The 26,770-nt window shown below is 28.4% G+C and overlaps 3 protein-coding genes and 3 non-coding genes across 6 annotated transcripts; 3 read left to right on the top strand and 3 right to left on the bottom strand.

The window, feature by feature from the left end:
• Positions 1-299: 299 nt before the first annotated feature.
• Positions 300-402, top strand: LOC125423642 (U6 spliceosomal RNA). Its single transcript, XR_007242351.1, has one exon. It is a non-coding gene; the product is annotated as a U6 spliceosomal RNA (small nuclear RNA).
• A 2,957-nt stretch (positions 403-3,359) lies between these two features.
• LOC125423645 (U6 spliceosomal RNA) lies at positions 3,360-3,458 on the top strand. The gene has a single exon (XR_007242353.1). It is a non-coding gene; the product is annotated as a U6 spliceosomal RNA (small nuclear RNA).
• A 4,284-nt stretch (positions 3,459-7,742) lies between these two features.
• LOC107405137 (S-protein homolog 5-like) lies at positions 7,743-8,306 on the bottom strand. The gene has a single exon (XM_016012147.4). The coding sequence runs from the start codon at positions 8,252-8,254 to the stop codon at positions 7,829-7,831; it is 426 nt and encodes a 141-aa protein (XP_015867633.1). The 5' UTR covers positions 8,255-8,306; the 3' UTR covers positions 7,743-7,828.
• A 2,411-nt stretch (positions 8,307-10,717) lies between these two features.
• On the bottom strand, positions 10,718-11,140 carry LOC112489864 (S-protein homolog 5-like). The gene has a single exon (XM_025068963.3). The coding sequence runs from the start codon at positions 11,138-11,140 to the stop codon at positions 10,718-10,720; it is 423 nt and encodes a 140-aa protein (XP_024924731.1).
• A 5,184-nt stretch (positions 11,141-16,324) lies between these two features.
• LOC112489865 (U6 spliceosomal RNA) lies at positions 16,325-16,427 on the top strand. The gene has a single exon (XR_003054125.2). It is a non-coding gene; the product is annotated as a U6 spliceosomal RNA (small nuclear RNA).
• A 3,897-nt stretch (positions 16,428-20,324) lies between these two features.
• On the bottom strand, positions 20,325-20,753 carry LOC107405138 (S-protein homolog 5-like). The gene has a single exon (XM_016012148.1). The coding sequence runs from the start codon at positions 20,751-20,753 to the stop codon at positions 20,325-20,327; it is 429 nt and encodes a 142-aa protein (XP_015867634.1).
• Positions 20,754-26,770: the final 6,017 nt, after the last annotated feature.

Here is a 26,770-nt window from a genome sequence, read left to right as displayed (position 1 = left end):
AATATAGGTTGTCCCTCCCCCCTCACCCCCCACACAAAAAAAAAAAAAAAATCCTTAAAGTATAGGATTAACCAAGCATTTTTTATTATTATTATTATTCCTTCAAAAAAAATTCATCTTAGAATTTTTGTTAGGAGATTTATCATGTGTAGGGCCGATGTGGGAACAACCATAGGCCCAGTTAGTTTACATAACAGGATCAGGCCCAAATATTTGGATAAAGCGCAGCTAAAATCCCACATCGCCTAAATAGGGTGCTTGTATTAGCCTGTATATGCAAAGAACTTTGATGAGAAAGCGTCCCTTCGGGGACATCCGATAAAATTGGAACGATACAGAGAAGATTAGCATGGCCCCTGCGCAAGGATGACACGCATAAATCGAGAAATGGTCCAAATTTTTTTCTTTCCCTATTTCAACCCTGCTTTGCCCTTGCTGATTTACCATTCTATCCCCCCTTGTCCCCGTGGTTTAAAACCATGGGTCTCTACAGAGTCTTACGCTGCACCCCTCCGTAACTACGCACACACACTCTCTCTAGATTGTGAGGTTCTTTAATTTAATTAAGTTCAAAAATTGCTTTTTTTGGCTTTAAAAAAAAATTGCTTTGATGATTCATTGTTCTTTTTTTTTTTTTTTTTTTTTTTTTTTTTTTTTTCAACAAACCAATCACTAGATGGAGATCGTAAAACTGGACAATAATATATAATAAACTTGGTAAGTTTCATAAAAATCAGAGAGATATATTATTAATCAATCACATATATAACTCAAAAAGCAATTTATTTATAAACTATTTTAATCTTGGATCCAATTAGATATTTATGAAGTACCTGGGTTCCAATTATAGCAAAGATCAAACAAATGGGTATGGTTGTTGAACAAACAACGACCAATAGGTATTATTATCCATGGACAAACACCACCGTTGCATCTTTTATAATCCCTCAGGTCTATATAAATATCAAAATAGCGAAAATTGTCCTTCCATTGGAAAGAGCACCAGAACTGGGTTGTCAACCAAATATTTGGTTTAAATTGAAAACTGTAGTTTCCATAGCTGGGGATTTTTGAATCCCCAAGTCATCGTCTTTGGATTTGCAATGAACTGTCAGCACCAAATCATCAGAACCCAATTCATTATAGATAATTACATGCTCTTTCGCTCCACTTCTTCTACTTGTAGTAATCACCAACACCAGAAACAGATACACTTGTAGAACAAATGTATGTCTCATCTCTGCTATGATTGATATTAGTGTAGACACCTTGAGATTATTGATAGTAAAGTTGTTCCTTTTGTCAATTAGTTTTATTTGGAAATGATATTGGGCTAGGTAAGTACGGTAATGCGGATTTAAAATAGGAGTAGTAATTATGGAAATTATAAAATCCTCTTTACATTAATTGCATTTGGATTTCATTTAATGTAATTTTGGCTTTTCATTAATCGATGAAAAAAAAAAAAAAAGGTTATATATTGCATTTGGATCCTGTATGTCTCCTTTACTATGGAACATAGGAGTGGGCATGGATTGGGTTGGTTCAGTTTTGGACCGAAATACAATCCAATCCATACATATCAGTTTTTCGAATTTACAATTCAAACCAAACCATTAAAGCATTAATAATCGGTTTGATTTGGATTGGTTGATTGGTTTGAAACTTACTAATTGATAAATATATAATACAAATATAAAATTTTTCAAATATAAAATATAAATAATAAATTATAATTATCCAAACATAAAATAATACAATTAGAATAATACAACATAGTCTACAATGGAAAATAAAAGAGAAAATGTAGCAAGTGATACACATCATGCATTTACTAAATAGCAAACATTAATGTCATCATCTCACTCCTGTAAAATCAAATTAAAATTGTTAGAATAAATAATGTAAAATAATACATTCGTCAAAATTCATTCACTCAAGAATCAATGCATAATTTTTTTTTTTAACCTTAAAACTTTGGTAAATTATAAGTCAATCAACGTTGACAGATTCACTAATTTTAGTTGATTCTGTAAGCTCTACAAAGATCAAAACAATAAAATTTGCAATAAATTATATTTAAACATTTATATATATATATATATATATAACAATTGGATACAATATATGTAGATATATATATATGATGGGGATGTAAAAAAAATATATATATTATGGTGATGGTGATGGACTGGTGGTGGGTGGCAACAAAGGTAAATGTTTAGTTTAGGATTACAACTTACAATTTAATTTGGAATTTGGGATATGGGGATGTAAAAGAAATATATATATATATATATATATTAAAAATCAATATATAAAAATGGAAAAAAAATTTAAAAATTAATATATAAAATGAAAAAAATATACTAAAATTAATATATAAAAATGAAAAAAATAAAAAATATATAATTTTTTAGTTATATAATATATTATTTGGATTGGATTGGATTTATATTTCCAATCCATAACCAATCAAATCCATATAATTTATAATATTTTGAATCCAATCCAATCCAATTGATGTAAAAATCCAATCCAAACTGTTAAAAATGGATTGGATTGGCGGGTTGAATAGGTTGGGTTGGATTTTGCCCACCTCTAATGGAACACCAAGTATTTTGGCTTTTGTTGGTAATATTTTGCTTAAGATCTTGTATTATTATAGATTTGCTCTTTTATGCACACTTTGTACGATATTTTTATTGTTTTGATTTTAAAAGTTTTTTGGCCAAACCTGCATTAAAAATTGCCTGATCCATATTTTAACAGTGTATTTTAATTTTTTCATATGGTAGTTGTATTAAATTCTAGATTAATTATTGAAATAGTAATCCTGTAGTTATTAAAATATTTATTAAATATTGTGCCAAATAATATAATAATATTTAATTAGTTTATTTTTTTTTGTTAACTTATTCTTCAAGGCTTTCATTTATGCATATTTAGATTCTATAAATATAACAATCTATAATATATCAATATATATTATTTGATAAATAAATTTGGTTAATATTTTGATGTCTCTAACTTTATTATAAGAAATAATATCACTTTCTTTAAGCCAGTATAAAACTAAATAATCAATCTCCACCATGTTTATTTGATTTTCCAAGTAACAACAATTTGTTTTATTCTTTTTGTTTTGGTCAAAAAACCAAAATTTATTGGTAAATGTGAATTCTCTAAGTAATCTGCGTATATAACTTATTTTAGCCATGAAACTAAATTTATTGGTTGATTTTTATCAGTTAGCTAGAAGGAAACGAGGATGATCCCATTTTAAATAAATACAAGGGATAAAATATACAGATAGGAGCATCCAAGGATTTTTTCTTTTTAAATTTATTTATTTGTTTTTTCTTTTTTGTAGAATTTGTTTGCAAATATCAATGGCCCAGTTAGTATGGCCCTTGTTCAAGGATGATATGCATAATCGAGAAATGGTCCCATTTTTTTTTTTATTATATATATATATATATATATTTTTTTTTTTGCTTCTCCCCAAGTTCAGATTTAGTTTGGGATGAAATTTTGATGCTCTTGAATTCACAATTTGCTTTGAGATTCGGGTTCTCACATTCATTGTTATTGTATTAGAGACCATATATCATTAATGATAATAGATAAAGATGATAAAAATTAGACAATCATATATAATAGACTTGGTAAATAAGAGCATCTTCAATGGTTATTTCTATTGGAATTTACTAGTATTCATCTCCGGGGATCCATAGAATATATAACCATAATAGATGATGTTAAATATAATCTATAATAATTAATAATATTTGAAAATTTATTTAAAAAATTTTATTGCTAATAAGTATATTTGATTTTTTTTTTCAATTTATACTATAAAAATTTGTTAAAAAATATAAATTTACTTATATATATAGTACTATTCAATCATGAAACTCAATTTCAAAAATTACCTATATAATTTTTTCCATATATGGAATTCTACATCATACCATCTATGATGTAACCATAATAGATGATGTTAAATATAATCTATAATAATTAATTATATCTAAAAAATTTATTTAAAATTTGTATTGCTAATAAATATATTTGGATTTTTTTTTTCAATCTATACTATAAAATTTTGTTAAGAATTGTAAATTTGACTTCTATATATAATAATATTTAATTATGAAATTCAAATTCAAAAATTACCTATATAATTTTTTCTATCTTTGGAATTTTCCTATTTAATTTTTCCATATATGGAATTTAAATTTAAATTTAAGTGTATTTAAATAATAATTTCCATCTATAAAATTCAAATTCCAATTCAAATATATTTTAGTTCTTTGCAAATAATTAATTTCTATATATTAAATACTCATAATATAATTTAATTATTATCATTATTATTATTATTATTATTATTATTATTATTATTATTTATCTTATAAATATATTTTTACCTTATAAGATTAATTATTTATGGAATTCTATCAAAAAATATTTACCTATTTAATTTTGTTTTTTACCTATAAAATTCAAATTCAAATCCAAATATATTTATATGATCTAATTCAAATTCAAATGTATTTATATAATATTCTCCATCTATGATATTAAAATTAAAATTCAAATATATTTTTTGATTTTTTGTAAATAATTAATTTTTTTTTATGTTAAATCCTTATGTTTAATTTGATTAGATGAAGAATTCAATTTAAATGAAATAATAACATCCTCTATATCTCTTCCATCATTTAATATATATATATATATATATATTAATTTAAGGGATCTTTTTTTTTATATATATATATTTTAAAATAATTTTGATAAAATAATTATTTTCATTATATTTTATAACTCATTGTTTCTATTTATAATTATTTATGTCATATATAGAATATTTTTAACACACATAATTATATTATTTTATTTTATTTTATTTATTTTATGATCATGATTGCATTGGAAATGTTTCATCCAAAACATCAACAATATTAATATTCGACATAAAGTTCAGTTTGTATTTATGTCTTGTGATCTTAAATTTGACATTGTTGAATCCAACTATAAAATTTTGCATTAAATATAATTGAACTTCATGAATTAGTGGATTGAAATGAAGAATCAATGAACGCTTTATTGTAGCATGAATCCTTCCACCTTATAAATATTTGTTTAAATTTTCCAAGCTTAAACAAAAGAATGGATACATAATATTATTATATTATTATATATATAAGATTATATAGTATAATCTGTATAATAATAATAAGTACAATTATAATAATAATAATAATATATTTTATATAGTATATTATACACGCATGCACGATATTATATGTATTGTATATAATAATAAGTGTAATTATAATAATAATAATATATATTACATAGTATATTATATACACATGCACGATATTATATATAATATTATATTTTATAATATAAACACATAATAATAATAATAATAATAATAATATCAATAACTTGTAATGAAAAAAAAAAAAAAAAACTGCTCATCCATTAACACCATTTCAATGCTACTAATTTCTGATTTATCATCAAGGTATAGGACCTTCCAAAATCTTAGAACACAAACTTTGAATGTCAACTGCATGTTGTTAGCATTGATGTGGTTGATAAAATTGATTTGCCTTGATATATTCTCCAAAATAAAATAAAAGTTTTATTGATGATAAATATATTTGATTTGATGATCATATTGCTTTTTCTTGCATGCCCTCGGTCTGAATAATCTCCTGCGTCTTCTCATTTTTATCTTTTTCTTATCCATCATTTTGAAAAAGTTGATAGACAAAGGTAAATCAATGAGTAAGGATTCTTCGTCAGAAGCATCTTCTTCTTTTTTAAGAGTTTCTACATCATATCTTGATTCAGAATCATTAATTTCTTCCAAAAATTTATAGCATGGCTCACGTACATGCTTACGATTAACATGATCATATTTAGGATTCATACAAAAAAAAAAATTGAGATTCAAGAATAAAAACCCAAAAAAAAAAAAAAAAACTTAAACTCTAAAACAGAAATATGAGAGAAATAAAAACTAACAAAATATTAAATATCGAAATTTTAAAAAACCAGAAGGTATCACCTACTAATTTATAGCCAAATATGTTTAACTTATTTGGTAAATAAAATAAAATCATATATTAAATAATAGTACATGCAAAGAATATTCCCTAAATCTTTAATTATATATATGCTGTACATGCACAGGCCTATATCTTTAATTATGTAATCCATAAATATATATTTGGTAAATAATATCAAATCAAATATTTTATTAAAAATTAATTATATATATGTTTGGTTATATCCATAAAAGGTAAGATAATGAATGATAAATAATAAATAATAATGAATAAAATAAAAATATTTCAAAATTATTACCATATATAATTAAATTATATCAAAATTTAATTTTATATATATTTAGTTGTATCAATAACAGGTAAAATAATGAATAATAACTAATAAATAATAAATAATAACAATAATAATAAATAAATAAAATTAAAAAAAATGTGTTTTTGGAGGAAATTTGGAAGAATGGTGTACTGACATCTAGGGCATACGATTCTTCTTTTATATATTAATATAGATGTGGTATTGATTTTGAAAAGTGTTCGCATTCTCTCTATTTAATAGATAATGTTTTAGATAATTTTTCTCTAATGGTTTTTGTTTAAAATGTTCTGGAATGCTAATGTATAATTTTTTTATTTTAAAATTATATCTAATTAAAAAAATCAAAATCCCATGCATGAGTTATTTTTCTTTTAATAAAAGTCAATAAAAATAAATAAAATGCTGATTCAGCCTGTCTAACAGAGCTTCCAGAAATAGACAGTATCCTTTATAGATGCTATTTTTTTTTTGTTGCCATATTTAAATAGACATATTCAATGTACAGAGCCATTGGAGATGCTCTCAAAGATTAGAGAGATGTATTATTATTAATCAATCATATATAATCTATTGCCAAAACAGAAAAATAATCACTTATAACCCAAAGAGCTATTTTAATTTTAATTTTGGACCCATTAGACAATGAGGTGTCTGAGTTCCAATTACAGCAAATTTTAAACAGTAATTGAGTATATGATGGTTGAACACACAAGGACCACTAGCTCCTATCATCCGTGAACAAAACACCGTGGCATGTTTCAAAATTCCTCTGAACTACATAAATATCAAAACAGTGTATATGGTCTTTCCATTGGAAACGGCAGGAGAACTGATCGGTTGTCATCCAAATGTTTGGATTAAACTGAAACTTGTAACTTACATTGTAGGGGATTTTATGAATCCCCAGTCATCGTCTTCGGATTTGCAACGAATTGTAAGCACCAAATCATCGTCACCCAATTTATTCTCGATAACCTTACCCATATAAATTATTTTTGCACATGACACTTTCTCTCTTTCTTCAGATTTGGTTTCTCATGAAAATTTTGACGCTGTTCAATCGAATTAAGTTCAACATTTAGCTCTGTTGTTTGATCAGTGGCTTTATTTGAGCTTCTGGATCTTTTACATTCATGACTTGTTATTATTATTAATATTTGGTTTAGTTCCATGGACGCTTCTTTGAAGAGGGCTCCTATAGAATGGTTCATCATTTGGTTTGGATCCATAAAACCATATAAAATGCTCCCAACTCAATATGAAACACAAAGTTTGTGTTCAAATTGAAAAAGAAAAAAGAAAAAAAAAATTAAAGAAGATCACAAAAATGATCAAAAAGATGATATTATTAATAATTAATTTTACTAATTGTCATGGTAAAAACCCATTAATTAGATAAAATCACAAAAAGGATTTTTAATCACTTGGGTGGGTTCCAGTCATGGCAAAGACTGTACTCCTCTTTGTAGCGGTCGTACATACAAGGACCATCGGTATAAATTTTCCATGTACAAATTTCGTTGCATTTTAGTGCATCCCTCGTGTCGATATAAATATCAAAATAGTGATCACCGCCTGTCCATAGGAATCTGCACCAGAACTGCGTTGTCTCCCAAAGGTTTGGCTCAAACCTGAAACTGTAATTGGCAACTTTGTAGGGGACACTATGAGGCCCCAAGTCATCGTCTTTGGATTTGCAATGAACATTCATCACCAAATCAGGACCCAATAGGTTCGCCATAGTTACCAGTGTTTTGGCTTCAATTCTTCTACTTGTAGTATTCGCCACCACCACCAGAAACACAACCACCAGTAGCCATTGTAGAATCTGTGTAGTATTCTTCATCTCTGTGCTATATTTGTGTGTTGAACTATATCTATACTTTTTTGTTTTTGATGAATTTGAGCTGTATTCATATGTTATGTATATATATAGTATTTTGAACCATGCATTTTTTTTTTTGGGATCAATTAGTGAGCTCGAGCGTAATTAATTGACAGATTTATATTGGGGAAAAAAACTTTAATATGCAATGGTGGGTGATATTGGTGTAACCGTTGCGTATAATATTTAAGGTATATAGGTAATGGCAATGGGGTTTGAAAATAGCTTAAAATGGGATAGCTAATAAGGAAAATTTATAAAATTTTCTTTTCCTTAATTTCATTATCTTTTAGTCATTTAATATATTTCCGTTTTTGATTAATCAATTAAAAATAATAAAAATCAAGGTAATTATAAATATATTACGCCATTAAAAAACATTAACCTAAAATGATTTTATTTAACAGAATTAGAATAGGGTATTTCAATTCATTGAAGGACAGGTTGGCAAGCAATTAATTGATTTATCTGGAATTAGTTTTGCTTCCTTAATTAGTCTTTACATATAACTGTTATATCATATTATCATGTGAATCCAATAAAATGAGATTAGTAGTTATTAAAATTATAAACTTTTCTATTCCTTAACCGCATTTAACTCATTTAATACATTTCGATTTTTTGAATCAACAAAAAAAGAAAAAAAAAGAGTTTGTTTTTTATAATTGTTTTTTAATTATTGGATGAATTACAGTCAGAACCTCACACATAGAGAAGTGAACATTGATATCAAGTTGTACTCGTATGGACAATCAATGTATGCCATAGAGAAAACATTAATATAAAGCAAAAGCTTTTACTTTAACAAAATTGAAAATCATATAAATAAAGGCTCTATTTTGGTCTTCTTCTTCTTATTATTTTTTATTATTAGGGTTATTCAAATCCAAAATCTCACATATGGAAGAATGCTAATATTGTCATTGATCTAATTTAGAGTAAGTTTTTGGGTTATGAGGTGCTCGTTGATCATAAATAATGACGAACATGCTTGTAACTTGAAGTTACTAGAATATATATTTTTGAGGTTTTCCTTCAAATTTTGCTATACAAGGATGGATCAGATCTTTATCTCCGGCAACCAATGATATTGATCATGTAATTTAAAAACTTTAGTACAGAAATTAAAAAAGGAGGTTAATTAAATTTTGATACCTTTTGTTTTTTTTTTTTTAAACAAAATTTTGTGATTTAGGCCTTAAACTTTTAAAAGTAATGATTTAGGTTTCAAATTTTCAATTTGTTGTACATAGGTTTAATTTTCGATTTGGCTAAACAAATTAATTGCAATTTCATTTATGTTGTTGCTTTCTTCTCTTTTCTTATAAACACTACTGCTTTCAATTCTATTGAAAAATCAGTTTTTAGATGGAATGGTTGCCAACATGGAAGATCAAATTAGTTTGAGATGCGTCCTATTTTTAAGAAATTGAAAAGTTGAAAAACTAAATAACTATTTTGAAAATTGAGAGTTTAAATCTCAAAATTTTATAAATAAAAAAATACTAAAGTGTAATTAACACTTAATAAAAATAAACTAAGTGAAAAAAAACAAAGAAACAGTTTGCTTGAATGAAAAAACAAAGCAGATGAAAGTATATGAACCTTGAAACCATGCATGCATATAATTTTTTTTTTCTTCTTCGTGCTGATTCGTCCTCATCTTATTTACACAAGAAAAATGATAACGTCTTGTATCTTTATTTATTTATATACTTATTTATTTTATTTAAAATATAATTACTGAATTTATTTATTTAGATTTTTCTTACATGTTTAATGTAGTTTTTTTTTTTTTTTTTGTACATAACCGTAAATTTTTTATATAAGCGTTTTTCCTTTTCAAATTTTATTTGGAAAGGAATTTGGGGTAGGTAATAATAATGGGGTTTGAAAGCAGCTTATAATGGGAGTAGCAATTATGGAATTTTTTTCAATTTTTTTTTTCTCTCCAAGATTCTGATTTGCTTTGGCATGAAATTTTCTACCTATGTTTATCTTATATATATAGGGTTTTGAATCATACACTAATATGGGTTAATTAGTGGGAGCTCAATTAATTGACAGATTTTTCTTCCATGTTTAATATAGTTTTCTTGTGTGGATGACTGTAGATTTTTGATATAAATGTTTCTCCTTTTCAACTTGAATTTCATGGACTCTTCTTTGAAGAGGGCTCCAAAGAATGGTTCAGTATTTGGTTTGGATCCATAAAACCATATAAAGTGCCTATCAGTCAATATGAAATACAGTGTTTGTGTTTGAAATGACCCCCAAAAAAAAAAAAAAAAAAAAAAAAACACAACAACAACAACTCGACAGCAAGGTAAAGAAGATCCTAAAAATTATCAAAAAGATAATATTATTAAATATTAATCCATCATATATGTTTACTTATCATTAATTAGATAAAAGTACTTTTAATTACTTGGGTGGGTTCCAGCCATGGCAAAGATCGAATTTCTGTGTAGAGCGGTTGTACAAACAAGGACCATTGGGATAAATTTGCCATGAACAAACATTGTTGCAAATTGGGTAATCCCTCATGTCGATATAAATATCAAAATAGTGATTACCGCCTATCCAGAGGAAATTGCACCAGTACTGTGTTGTACCCCAAATGTTTGGTTTAAATGTGAAACTGTAATTGCCATCCTTGTAGGGGATATTATGAATCCCCAAATCATCGTCTTTGGATTTGCAATGAACTGTCAGCACCAAATCAGGACCCAATGCGTTCACAATTGTTACAACTTCTTTAGCTTCAGTGCTTCTACTTGTAGTAATCACCCCCACCAGATACAGAACCACCAGCAGCCATTGTAGAAGCTGTGTAGTATTCTTCATCTCTGTGCTATAATTGTGTTGAATTGTGTGTGTACTTTTTTTGATGAATTTGAACTGTATCTATATGTTATGCATATATATAGGATTTCGATTAATCATGCATTTTTTTTTTTTGGGTGTTAATTTGTGAGAACTCAATTAATTGACAGAGTTTTCTTATGTATTAGGGGAAAAAACTTTTATTTGCAATTGTGGGTGTTATGGCATAACTTTGTGTATAATATTTGGGGTAGGTATGGGTAATTTGAAAATAGCTTAAAATGGGAGTGCTAGTTAGCACAAATTTAAAGTTCTCCTCTTCCTTAATTCTATTATTTAAAAGTTATTTAAAAATCTAATTCAATTTAAAATTTAATAGATTTGAAAAGAATGATAGATTTTAAAAGGATTTACTGATTCCGAAAGAATTTCATTAATTTTACATAGATTTCATAGGAATATTGGACAAATCCAATAAATATGTGCTATGGAGGATGGATTTGAGAAATACTATTTTACTCATATTTTTCTTTTCAAAATCCCACTAAACATATTAAAATCCATAAGTTTATAGAATTTTTCAAATTCAATGACTATTTGAAATTCTTAGATTTTTGTGGAATTTTATAAAATCTAATTGAAAACTCCTAAATTTTAATAGATTTATAAATAATCTATTGAAATCTTAATTGAATATTCTTGAACTTGTATGGATTTCATTAAATTTTTAATTGAATATCATAAATTTTTAAAATATCTGAAAATTCATTAGATTTTGAATTAAATACACCCACTGCTAATATATTTATATTTTTTATTAAGCAAATTTTATTTATTTATTTATTTATTTTAATCATGGGGAAGTAAGGATTTCAGGACCAAATTTTGAACTAGAGTCTCGAGATTATCACCAATGATTATTACTTACGGTTAATCCAAAGGGATCATTAATCAATTAAAAAAAAAATAAAAACCAAGGTGTTCATATATTTATTACAACATAAAAACACATTAATGTAAAACATTTTATTTAATAGATTAATGGAATTTTAATCCATCAGTCAAGGGATAGGTGTGTAAGCAGTTAATCGATATCTGGAATTAGTTCCCCTTCCTTAATTGGTCTTTACATGTAACTATAATATCATCTTGTCTATTGTAACATTCAATGTCACAATAAAATGGGATTAATAGTTATGGAAATTATAAACTTTTACATTCCTTAACAGCATTTCAATTCATTTAATGCATTTGTTTTTTTTTTTTAATCAATGAAAAAAATCAAGGTTATGTTTAATTTTATTTTTATTTTTTTAATTATTGAATGAATTAAAGTCAGAATCTTATGCATAAAGGAGTGAACATTGATATCATAAGGTTATGTTCGTATGAACAATTACTGTTATGTAATACCATATAGAAAACATTAACATAACCCACAAGCTGTTACTTTGACAAATTGAAAATCATATAACTAAAGGCACTACTTTTGGTCTTATTATTATTATTGTTTTATTAGAGTTATCTCAATTCAAAATCTCATATAAAGGAACGTCAACACTACCATTGATCTAATTTAGAGTAAGTTTTGGCTTATAAGGTGCTTATTGATTAATCATAAATGATAATTATAGCCGGCCCTAACCATGGATTTGGTGTGCAATGCACAAGGTCCCCATTTGGTCAAGAACCTTTAAAAAAATTAATTTTTTTTTAATTTTTGAAAAAATATATTTAAAATAATTTTAACAAATTGGAAATTTTAAGTCATATAGTAGAAATAAAAATAAGATGGGTCCTTTTTATAATTTTAAGATTTTTTTTATTAACTAGAAATTAATATATTTAACTCGCATTGTATTTTTTCTTAAAAAATTACAAATATATTAGAGTTTATTTCTCGAATATATAAAACATTAAATACTCTTATCTATCTAATTTTTTATCATTTAAATGAATTAGCAGTGGTGCTTATTGAAAAAAATGGTAGAACAACTTGCTTATAATAGTTTTATTACTGATTTTGCATAAAAAATGTTAGAAAAGTAAATTTTAAATGAACTTTTAAAAGTGTTAGAGCATTATAGTTTCTAATTTTGAATACTCTTTATTTAATAAAAATGATTGTTTTTTTTCAATGTATTTATTATACAATTTAAATATTAATAGAAAAACTAACTTATAAAGTTGGCGTAAAGCCCCCAAAAACCCAAGGCTGGCCTTGATGATAACAAACATGCGTGTAAAGTCACTAGAATATGTATTTTTGAGGTTTTTCTTCAAATTTGGCTATACAATTATGAATAGATATTTTAGTCTTTAGTTACCATCCTTTATCTCCGACCATCTTTGGTATGTTATCGTATAATTTAAAAAAAATCAATAAAGAAATAGAAAAGAGCTAATTGTATTTTAATATCTTTGATTTTAAAAGTTTTACGATTTAAAACTTTAACTTTTCAAAGTAGTAATTTAGGCTCTTAATTTTCTAATTTGTTAAAGATTGGTTCAATTTCTATTTTGGCCAAACAAATTGTTAGCAGTTTTGTTCGTGTGGCTGCTTTCTTCTCTTTCGTTATAAATTGTATTGCTTTCAATTCTTTTACAAAAATAAGTTTATGTATGGAGCAATTATCAATTTGGTTGGGGTTGGGTAGATTATCGCTACTTACTTTACAAATTAAGGATTCAAAAATGCAACTAACCTTTAACAAAAATAAACTAGGTAAAATAATATATATATATATATATATATATTTTCTTGAATAAAAAAACAAAGCAGATGATAATATATGAACCTAATTGAAACCATGCATGCATAGCAGATGAAAGTATATGAACCTTGAAACCATGCATGCATATAATTTTTTTCTTCTCCGCTTTGATTCGTCTTCATCTTATTTACACAAGAAAAATGACACAGTCTTGTATCTTTTTATTTATATATTTTATTTTATTTAGAATATGATTATTGAATTTTTTTTTTATATAAAAAGGGCAATTAATTTTTCTCTCATCCAAATTTCTATATTTTCTTGTGAAGTAGAATTCAGTACATAGCTCATCTACTTACCATTTTATGTTGACTTACGGACCCTTATGTGGATTTTTTTATTTTTTATTTTTTATTATCAGGTTAACTCAAACCGGGAATCTCCTCTTTTTTTTCTTTTTTTTTTTCCCCCCTTTTTTTTAATGTCTTTATTATTTGTTATAATTATTGGGATTAGTCGAATGGAGGACCTTATACATGGAGGAGTGAGCTAACTATATATATCTCTATATTGTATGTGAATACATACAATAATATATTATATCATTATATATGTACGAAAATTATTATGATATAGAGATATATTATATTATTAGTCAATCATATATAATTAAACAAATATAGCATTTTTTCCCCCTTTTTTTTTTTTTTTTTTTGTGACTTTTGGAAACCCATAAGATAATGGCTTTAATCAACATTCCACTTGTGGCATAAATCATAGTCATGAGTGTAGTGGTTGAGCATACAGGGACCACTGGCTTTAATTTTCCATGAACAAAGACCGTTGCATTTCATATAGTCCCTAGTATCGATGTAAACATCAAAATATTCGACTCTGTTCTTCCATTTGAAAGAGCACCAGAACTGGGTCGTCAGGAAAAGGTTTGGACTAAACTTGAAACTGAAACTTCCATGGTAGCCAAGTTTTTTGATCCCCAAGTCATCGTCTTTGGATTTGCAATGAATGTGAGCTCTGTAGCTGCACCCAAATCGTTTATGATAACTACTTCTACTTTTGCTTCACTTCTTCTACTTGTAGTAATCACCACCACCAGAAATACAAACACCAGTAGCGCTATATGTCTCATCTCTGCTTTAATATATACTTGTGTTTTAGCCATATCTATATAAATATGTTGTATATATAGGATTTTAAATAATGAATTAATATTTAATTGGGTTAATTAGTGAGTGCTCAATTAATTGAAAGATTTTTCTTACATATTTAACGTGGCTTTCCTGTATAAACTTCTCTTTTCCTTAATTTGCATTTGAATGTCATTTAATGTATTTTGGTTTTTCATGAATCAATGAAAAAAAAAAAAAAAATTGAATGTTATATATTACATCATAAAAAAACATTAATGAGAAAAGATAATACTTGTAACCGTTATGCCATGTAATCCAGTTTAATAGTGTAATGTAACTGAATAATTTGTAGTAACATGCAATATCAGAATAAAATGGAAGTTGTAATATTAGTTTATTGAAATCATAAACTTTTCTATTCCTTACTTGCATTCCAATTCATTTAATGCATTTGGTTTTTTCATTAGTCAATGAAATAAAATCAAGGTTAAGTTTAGAGAAAATATAAATGAAAAGGACAAAGGTTTTACTTTAAAAGAATCAACGGAAAAGTAATTAAAAAAAAAAAAAAAAGGGAAAAGATATAAATAGAGGCTCTTCTTTTGGCCTTATTTAGAGTAAGTTTTTGCTCGCATGAGGTGTTTTGTTGAAGATATGCATGCAAAGTGAGAGAAATATTTATTTTTGAGGTTTTTCTTCAAATTCTGCCACAAGCATTGCAACTTGCAGGGTTGGGAATGCAACTTATAAAGAGAGTAAAATTTACAAATAATACCCCCCCCCCCCCCCCCCAAAAAAAAAAAGTTGAAGTTTCTAAAATTGACTCTGGGATGAGATGTTTGGTAAAATCAAAAGTAATTGTCTTACTATTTCTGTTTTTCCTTCTAGTTGGGTAAAATATGGATTTTCCAAGTTGTAATAACAAATTTGTTCTTTTTTTTTTAATTTTTAATTTTTTCTTCTTCGGTAAAGTATATACATTTGGTTAATGTTTATCAATTATTTAGAACAAAAACCACAATGATCCCGGTTTAAACGGACATAGAAAAAAAAAAATATATATATATATATATATATATATATATATACACACACACAAATATACATACAGCAGAATCCAAGAATTCTTTTTTTTTTTTTTTTTTTTTTTAATTTTAAAAAATTATAAAATCTTAGAATTTGTTAAGAGAGTTATAAAGTGTAAAGGCCCAGTTAAGTTATAGAACAAGCTTGGGCCGGGGCCCAGAAGTTTTGCTAAGCTATTCAACTTCGTAAATATCCCACATTGCCTAAAAACAATGGTTGTTTTAGCATTTATAAGCAAAGAGCTTTGATGAGCTACCGTCCCCTCGGGGACATCCGATAAAATTGGAACGATACAGAGAAGATTAGCATGGCCCCTGCGCAAGGATGACACGCATAAATCGAGAAATGGTCCAAATTTTTTTCTTTCCCTATTTCAACCCTGCTTCACGTTGCTTGAGTTACCATTCTATCCCCCCTTGTCCACGTGGTATAAAACCATGGGTCTCTACAGAGTCTTACGCTGCACCCCTCCGTAACTACGCACACACTCTCTAGATTTTGAGGTTCTTGAATTTAATTAAGTTCAAAAATTGCTTTGATGATTCATTGTTGTTGTTGTTTTTTTTTTTTTTTTTTTCCATTACTTTTTTTTTTCTTATTCTCAACAAACCAATTACTAGATGGAGATCGTAAAACTGGACAATAATATGTAATAAACTTGGTAAGTTTCATAAAAATCAGAGAGATATATTATTAATCAATCACATATATAACCCAAAAAGCAATTTATTTGTTTAACTATTTTAATCTTGGATCCAATTAGATATTTATGAAGTACCTGGGTTCCAATTATAGCAAAGATCAAAAAAATGGGTATGGTAGTTGAACAAACAAGGACCAATAGGTATTATTATCCATGGACATAGTTGAACAAACAAGGACCAATAGGTCTTATTATCCATGGACAAATGCCAACGTATCATCTCTTATAATCCCTCAGGCCTATATAAATATCAAAATAGTGAAAGTTGTCCTTCCATTGGAAAGAGCACCATAACTGGGTTGTCAACCAAATGTTTGGTTTAAATTGAAAACTGTAATCTCCATGGTTGGGGATTTTTTGAATCCCCAAGTCATCGTCTTTGGATTTGCAATGAACTGTCAGCACCAAATCATCAGAACCCAATTCATTATACATAATTACATGCTCTTTCGCTCCACTTCTTCTACTTGTAGTAATCACCAACACCAGATACAGATACACTTGTAGAAGAAATGTATGTCTCATCTCTGCTATGGTTGACATTAGTGTAGACAGCTTTAGATTTTTGATAGTGAAGTTTTTCCTTTTGTCAATTAGTTTTATTTGGAAATGATATTGGACTAGGTACGTAATGGTAATGGGGATATAAAGTGGGAGTAGTAATTATGGAAATTATAAAATTCTCTTTACATTAATGCATTTGGATTTCATTTAGTGTAATTTTGGCTTTTCATTAATCAATGAAAAAAAATAAAAAATCAGGTTATGTATTGCATTTGGATCCTGTATGCATCCTTCACTATGGAACACTAAGTATTGTGGCTTTTGCTGGTAATATTTTGCTTAAGATCTTGTATTACTGCAGATTTGCTACATCGGTCTTTTATGCACATTTTGTACGATATTTTTTAGTGTTTTTATTTTTAAAATTTTTTGGTCAAACCTGCCATTGAAAATTGCCTGATCCATATTTTAACGGTGTATTTTAATTTTTTCATATGGTAGTTGCATTTAATTCTATATTAATTATTGAAACAATAATATTATAGTTATTAAAATATTTATCAAATTTATTTATTATTAAATATTGTGCTGAATGATATAATGATATGTAATTAATTTATTTTTTCATATTAACTTATTCTTTAAAACTTTTATTTATGCATATTTAAGTTCTATAAATATAACAATCTATAATATATCAATACATATTAGTTTGTAAATAAATTTGATCAATATTTTAATGTCTCCAATTTTATTGTAGGAAATAATATCACTTTTTTTTTAAGTCAGTATAAAACTAAGCAATCAATCTCCAACATGTTTGTTTGATTTTCCAAGTAATAACAATTTGTTTTGTTCTTTTTGTTTGATCAAAAAACCAAAATTTATTGGTAAATGTGGATTCTCTAAGTAATATGCATATATAATTTATTTTAGCCATGAAACTAAATTTATTGGTTGATTTTTATCAGTTAGCTAGAAGAAAACCAGGATGATCCCATTTTAAATAAATACAAGGGATAAAATATAAAGATTGGAGCATCCAAGCATTTTTTCCTTTTAAATTTATTTATTTGTTATTTCCTTTTTGTAGAATTTGTTTGCAAATATCAATGGCCCAATTAGTATGGCCCTTGTGCAAGGATTAGATGGGCAAAAATCGAATTAGACCGACCAAACCAACCAAACCGACATATTTGATTTGGTTTGGATTGGTTTTAACTCATTAATTTGGTTTGGTTAGGTTAAATATATAAAAAAAACCAAAACGGTCGGTTCGGATTGCGGGTTGGATGAAATTTTATCCAACTCAATCCAAACCAAACCGATCATCAATTAAACTAACATTTTATTTTACTTTTATATATAAATATATTATATAATTATAAAATAAAATTATTAAAAGTTATTTTTACTAACATTTTATAAGCCCAAAAGTTGGTAGTTGGAGATTTGTATTGTAGTTGTATGATTTTATGTTGTATTATTTAATATGTTTGATGCTTAATAGTTAACTTATTTGGTATTTTTGTTTAGGTGGATGTATGTTAAAATTATTTAATTTAGAAAATAACTTGAAAAAGATATCTAATTCAAAATAGAGATGGATGATTAAAAAGGCCTAAAAAAAAAAAAACTTTATACAATTTTGGTCCAAAAAGATACATAATTCGAAATATATATACAATTTGGGCCGAGGCCCAACACAAGACCCAAACCACGAACCCAACCCAAACGGACCAAGGATGGTCGGTTCGGTCGGTTTTGGGGTTGCACATGCGGTTCGGTTCGGTTTGTATCCAATCCAAACCGAATTGGTCGGTTCAATTTAAAAAAATCCATAAAACCGAACTAGCCCGCACCGAGCCCACCCCTAGCAAGGATGATATGCATAATCAAGAAATGGTCCAATTTTTTTTAATTTTTTTATTATATATATATATTTTTTGCTTCTCCGCAAGTTCAAGTTTAGATTTTGTTTGGGATGAAATTTTGATGCTCTTGAATTCACATTTTGCTTTGAGATTCTGGGTTATCACATTCATTGTTATTGTATTAGAGATCATTTATCATTAATGATAATAGATACAGATGATAAAAATTAGACAATCATATATAATAGACTTGGTAAATATATCTCAAATATCAGAGAGATGTATTTTTATTAATCAATCATATATAATCTATAGCCCAGAACAGAAAAATAATTACTTATAACCCGAAGAGCTATTTTAATTTTAATTTTAATTTTAATTTTGGACCCCATTAGACAGTGAAGTATCTGAGTTCCAAGTACAGCAAATATCAAAGAGTACTTGAGTATGATGGTTGAACATACAAGGACTTTGCCTCCTATCATCCATGAACAAAACATTGTGGCATGTTTCATAATCCCTCTGAGCTACATAAATATCAAAACTGTGTAAATGGTCTTTCCATTGGAACGGCAGGAGAATGGATCAGTTGTCATCAGATTAAACTGAAACCTGTAACTTCCATTGCAGGGGATTTTATGGATCCCCAAGTCATCATCTTATAGGATTTGCAATGAACTGTAAGCACCAAATCATCGGCACCCAATTCATTCACGATAACCTTACCCATATAAATTATTTTTTCACATGACACTTTCTCACATGCTTCAGATTTGGTTTCTCATGAAAATTTGAGGTTTTTCAATCGAATTAAGTTCAACATTTAGCTCTGTTGTTTGATCAGTGGTTATGTTTGAGCTTCTGGATCTTTTACATTCATTGCTTGTCATTATTATTATTATTATTAATATTTGGTTTAGTTCCATGGACTCTTCTTTGAAGAGGGCTCCTATAGAATGGTTCATCATTTGGTTTGGATCCATAAAACCATATAAAATGCTCGCAACTCAATATGAAACACAAAGTTTGTGTTCGAATTGAAAAAGAAAGAAGAAAAAAAAAAAATTAAAGAAGATCACAAAAATGATCAAAAAGATGATATTATTAATAATTAATTTTACTAATTGTCATGGTAAAAACCCATTAATTAGATAAAATCATAAAAAGGATTTTTAATCACTTGGGTGGGTTCCAGTCATAGCAAAGACTGTACTCCTCTTTGTAGCGGTCGTACATACAAGGACCATCGGTATAAATTTGCCATGTACAAACTTCGTTGCATTTTAATGCATCCCTCCTGTCGATATAAATATCAAAATAGTGATCACCGCCTGTCCATACGAATCTGCACCAGTACTGCGTTGTCTCCCAAAGGTTTGGCTCAAATCTGAAAGTGTAATTGGCAACTTTGTAGGGGACACTATGAGCCCCCAAGTCATCGTCTTTGGATTTGCAATGAACATTCATCACCAAATCAGGACCCAATAGGTTCGCCATAGATACCAGTGTTTTAGCTTCACTTCTTCTACTTGTAGTGTCCACCACCACCACCACCAGAAACACAACCACCAGTAGCCATTGTAGAATCTGTGTAGTATTCTTCATCTCTGTGCTATATTTGTGTGTTGAAATATATCTTACTTTTTGTTTTTGATGAATTTGAACTGTATTCATATGTTGTATATATAGGATTTTGAATCATGCATCTTTTTTTTTGTGGGGATTAATTAGTGAGCTCGAGCGTAATTAATTGACAGATTTTTCTTATGTATTAAAGAACTTTAATATGCAGTGGTGGGTGACATTGGTGTAACCGTTGCGTATAATATTTGGGGTATATAGGTATTGGCAATGGGGTTTGAAAATAGCTTAAAATGGGATAGCTAATTAGGAAAGTTTATAAATTTTTCTTTTCCTTAATTTCATTATCTTTTAGTCATTTAATATATTTCCGTTTTTGATTAATCAATTAAAAAATAATAGAAATCAATTATAAGTATATTACAGCATTAAAAAACATTAATGTAAAATGATTTTATTTAACAGAATTAGAATAACGTATTTCAATCCATTGAGGGACAGGTTGGCAAGCAATTAATTGATTTCTCTGGAATTAATTTTGCTTCCTTAATTAGTCTTTACATATAACTGTTATATCATATTATCATGTGAATACAATAAAATGAGATTAGTAGTTATGAAAATTATAAACTTTTCTATTCCTTATCTGCATTCCAACTCGTTTAATGCATTCCAATTTTTCGAATCAACCAAAAAAAAAAAAAAAGATTGTTTTTTATTATTGTTTTTTAATTATTGGATGAATTAAAGTTAGAACCTCACACATAGAGAAGTGAACGTTGATATCAAGTTTTACTCGTCTGGACAATCAATGTAATGCCATAAAGAAAACATTAATATAAAGCACAAGCTTTTACTTTGACAAAATTGAAAACTATATAAATAAAGGCTCTATTTTGGTCTTCTTCTTCTTATTTTTTTATTATTAGTGTTATTCAAATCCAAAATCTCACATATGGAGGAATGCTAATATTGCCATTGATCTAATTTAGAGTAGGTTTTTGGGTTATGAGGTGCTCGTTGATTGATCATAAATGATGACAAACATGCTCGTAACTTGAAGTTACTAGAATAAATATTTTTAAGGTTTTTCTTCAAATTTTGCTATACAAGTATGAATCAGATCTTTATCTCTGGCAACCAATGATATTTATCATATAATTCAAAAACTTTAGTATAGAAATTAAAAAAAGAGGTTAATTAAATTTTTATACCTTTTTTTTATTTTTTTTAAGTTTTGTGATTTTGGCCTTAAACTTTTAACAGTAATGATTTAGGTTTCAAAATTTTCAATTTGTTGTACATAGGTTTAATTTTTCTTTTAATGATTTAGGTTTCAAATTTTTCAATTTCTTGTACATATGTTTAATTTTCGATTTGGCTAAACAAATTAATTTGCAATTTCATTTATGTTGTTGCTTTCTTCTCTTTTCTTATAAACACTATTGCTTTCAATTCTATTAAAAAATCAGTTTTTAGATGGAATAGTTGCCAACATGGAAGATCAAATTAATTTGAGATTCGTCCTATTTTAAGAAACTGAAAAGTTGAAAAACAAAATAACTATTTTGAAAATTGAGAGTTTAAATTGCAAAATTTTATAAATAAAAAATACTTGTAACACCTGTCCCAAAGTACATCGGAATTTCTCAAATTTGACCAAAGTTGACCGGATTTGACCGTCTTTGATCGAGAAGGGGTCAAATGTCGATTTTTTGTTCCTGATGAAATTTCACATTGACCGAGGTACCGTTATGAAGTACACGTTGTTACGAATCCATAGACTAGTAGCACATTGAAAACGAAGCTACAGATTGAAAGTTATGAGCCAAACAAGTTGAGGTCCAAATTGTCCAAGAGGTGCTGGAATTGACTTTTTATTCATGCAAAGTTGAGCTTTGACTCATGCATGGTTGTGAAGTACTCGTCGATATGAGTTCATAGACTAGCAGCACACTTAAATTGGACATCTGGTTAAAAAGTTATGGACATATAAAGTTTTCCGAATACCGTAATATTTTAATATATTTTGACTTGAGTGAACAATGTGTGCCACATGTTGCATTTTTAGCCAATCCCGTGAGTGAACAGTGTCACCCACAGGTGTCTTTTATTTTGGCCAAAACACGTGAGCCAGCGAAAGAGAGAGAAAGAGGGGAGGAGAGAGAAAGAGAGAGCTAGAGAGAGAAACCAACCAGCCACCGCCGCTCAACCATTTTCCAGCCACCCTTTCCAAACACGCACCATCTCACCTTGAAGACCACCTGAAAACCGGCCGGCCAGCCAAAAATCACGGCCAACCGACCTCTGACGCGCCCGGATCGAGACTTTTCGGCGGCGGCATCGATTCCTTCAAATCTAGATTTCTCCCTATTCCGACCTCTGTTTGCATCACCGCCGATCCCGTTGAGTCACCCATTCCCCGATCTACCTTCCCACCAAAAATCACTACCAGTGGCCATTGGAGACGCCGCCGGCGATGGCGGATTCCGGTGACCACGGCGGCTCGTCGGGAAATCGACTTTCTGGCGAGTTTCCAGTTGCACTGCCCATCCTTTCCCACTAATTCTGACCCTCTGAACCCAAATCCGGTGTCCACTTTCCTCAATTCTTAACGGATTGTGAGAATCGATGACTTGAAATTCGAGAGCTTTCCTGCAAGATTCCGACTACCTAAGGTCCGATCTCCAGGAAGTAAGACCAGATTCGTAATCCTCGTTTCACAAGCTTTGATTTGGTATATTACTCATAAATTTTGGTTAACATTTGTGTTAAACCCCCCGGGTACCGGGTATTATTTATCCGAATAAAATATTAATTTATTTGAGTTGTGTAATATTGTTGTTCCAGGAGCACGTGTGCATCGTGGAATTAATCCCATGAAGGATCTTGGGTTAATTGCGTGCTCGAGGTGAGTGACCCACCTTCGAAATTAATTTTGGGAGTCAAATTAATTATATTGTGATATTTTAATATTTGAATTTTTTATTTTATGTTAATTGTTAGATAAATTGTGAATTAAATTTTGATGCCCATATTAGAATAAATTGAAATATATGATTTTTGATAAATTATGGAAATCTAGATTTTATGACAATTTGATATCTAAAGGAATTGTAAAAGTAATATTATTTGATTTATTACGGAATTTCTTTGTGAATTTATTTTGATTAATAAAAAATGCATTTATATAAATTTATGCATTGTGAAAATTATTTTATGGTATTGAGGATTTGTGGAATTAAATTATATATGAAATTCATGTGGTTTTAATATTATTTTTGGTATGATTTGATTTTAAAGATTTCAAGAAAAAATATTGATTTAAGTTATGGTGCTCTCAAAATATATATTTATGCACTTGAAATATTATCTAGTTGATTTTATGATATGAGAAAAATTATATATTATTGATGGATTTATGCTGGGAATATTAAAGAAAAATGTGGGAATGTGAGTTTGAAAAATGGTAAAATTCCCATGGTAAATTTTGGAAAAATTGGGTATTTTAATAATAAACTTGGTCATTTGTTTTAGACGCACTCATACAGTACTGGTGTTCTGTACTGTGTATGTTGATGAGCGTGCAAGTTATAATGTCTCCTGTGAGTTGCCATCGGACCGAGGGTAGACAAGTTTGATATTGGCCATAAACCGCCCCCCTCCATGGCCGAGATGATGGTTTAAGCAGCGGCGCTGTCGGGACATCGAAGCGACCGTATGCAAGTTTTTCTCTTTAACCTCCCGCCAGATGATACTCGGGATACTGGGTATCATAGGGCATCACTGGTATATAGTGTGGTGCGTCAAATATTATTTTTCTGATATAAATTTCAAATTCTAAAGTTTTAAAGCCGCATTTAAATTAAATGTATTTAATTTGTTTTATCATCTATTTCCAATTAGTATTTTCTAAAATGTATTTATTCATATTTTATGTCATTTATTTTAAATTAATGTTTTTAAAATGCATCTTGCCATAAAAATATTATATAGATTTGTTGAATATTTCAAAATGAATATTATAGTATTTTTCTGTCACTTATTTTATAGGATTGTTTGTAATTTTTTAAATTATATTTTTGATATTGTTTATTTTAGTTTGTTAAATCAAATTTCATGAATTATATATTGAATTTTTCCTTTATGTCATATTTCTTTAATGCAAGTATTCTAAATTTATTTTATTATATTTCATTACATTTTATTCGTATTTGGATGATTTAATTATTTATTAAATTAATTATTCCTTAATTTTTGGGGCATAAAAGATTGGATTTTGCGAAAATGTTTTAAAAATGGGAACCTTTCCAAGGGAGTGAATGGTGAGAGTTTTGAGAGAAAATATTATTTTCAATTAATTATTATTTATTTACTTATTTATTCTTGATTAATCAAATGTGCTATAATTATCGTTACTATTATAATTGTACAGTAGATAGGGTCACTCACTGAGATGATTAGCATCTCATATTTTTAAATTCCATTCCCCTAGGTACAAGGATTGGGAGACGTTGATCGTCCGAGGCGAGCCCGACGTCTCAGTTCATTGCTGAAAGTCCAAGAAGCATTTCCTCCATTTTTCCTCTTCATCTTGTATTGCTTCTTTACCTGACATTGTATTAATTTCATATTTATTTGTATAATGCTCTGTATACTGTATTGGACTCACTTTGTTAAATACTACATTAATTCTCTGTTATTATTTTGAAGTGCTATAAATTTGTGGAATTAAATTGTAGTAATGTGGGAGGAATAAGGGGATGTATATAGAAGTGTGTTTTCAGTGCAGGAAATTTGTGGTAAGTCCAACCCTTAGGGGAGGTTCTGCCGGATTTTCCATTGGAAGGTTCGGTACGGTTTCCCTGGGATCAGGGCTTGTCTAGAGTTCCGGTGAGGAATTTTAGACGGGTCCTCACATACTAAATTGTAATTAACACTTCATAAAAATAAACTAAGTGAAATAAAAAAAAATATTTTGCTTGAATGAAAAAACAAAGCAGATGAAAGTATATGAACCTTGAAACCACGCATGCATATAATTTTTTTCTTCTTCGTGCTGATTCATCCTCATCTTATTTACACATGAAAAATGATAACGTCTTGTATCTTTATTTATTTATATACTTATTTATTTTATTTACAATATAATTACTGAATTTATTTATTTAGATTTTTCTTACATGTTTAATGTAGTTTTTTTTTTTTTTTGGTAGATAACTGTAGATTTTTTATATAAGCATTTTTCCTTTTCAAGTTTTATTTGGAAATGAATTTGGGGTAGATAATAATAATGGGGTTTGAAAGCAGCTTATAATGGGAGTAGCAATTATGGAATTTTTTTCAATTTTTTTTTCTCTCTCCAAGATTCTGATTTGCTTTGGCATGAAATTTTCTACCTATATTTATCTTATATATATAGGGTTTTGAATCATACACTAATATAGGTTAATTAGTTGGAGCTTAATTAATTGACAGATTTTTCTTCCATGTTTAATATAGTTTTTTTGTGTGGATGACTGTAGATTTTTGATATAAATGTTTTTACTTTTCAACTTGAATTTAATGGACTCTTCTTTGAAGAGGGCTCCCAAAGAAGGGTTCATTATTTGTTTTGGATCCATAAAACTATATAAAGTGCCTATCAGTTAATATGAATGTGAGATCCCACATCGGTTAGAAAGGGGAATGAAGCATGTCTTATAAGAGGGTGTGGATACCTTTCCCTTGTGAGGCCTTCCCATGAGGAAACGCAAAACCGTGCGGGCTGGGCCCAAAGCGGACAATATCTCGATTGGGCCTGGAAGCCTGTGCCAGTAGAATTGGTAGGTAGGGGTTGGAAGAGGATTCCCCCTAACCATTGAGAGGCCATTTAAAATCGTGCGGGCTGGGCCCAAAGCGGACAATATCTCATGCGGGTGGACTGGGCTGTTACAGATGGTATCAGAGCCGGACCCGGATCGGTGTGCCAGCAAGGACGCTGGGCTCCAAGGGGGGTGGATTGTGAGATCCCACATCGGTTGGAAAGGGAAACAAAGCAT

Source organism: Ziziphus jujuba, chromosome 3 (assembly GCF_031755915.1).
Source record: "Ziziphus jujuba cultivar Dongzao chromosome 3, ASM3175591v1".
In the NCBI taxonomy this organism is placed as follows: Eukaryota; Viridiplantae; Streptophyta; class Magnoliopsida; order Rosales; family Rhamnaceae; genus Ziziphus; species Ziziphus jujuba.
This window is presented reverse-complemented; position numbering and strand designations above follow the sequence as displayed.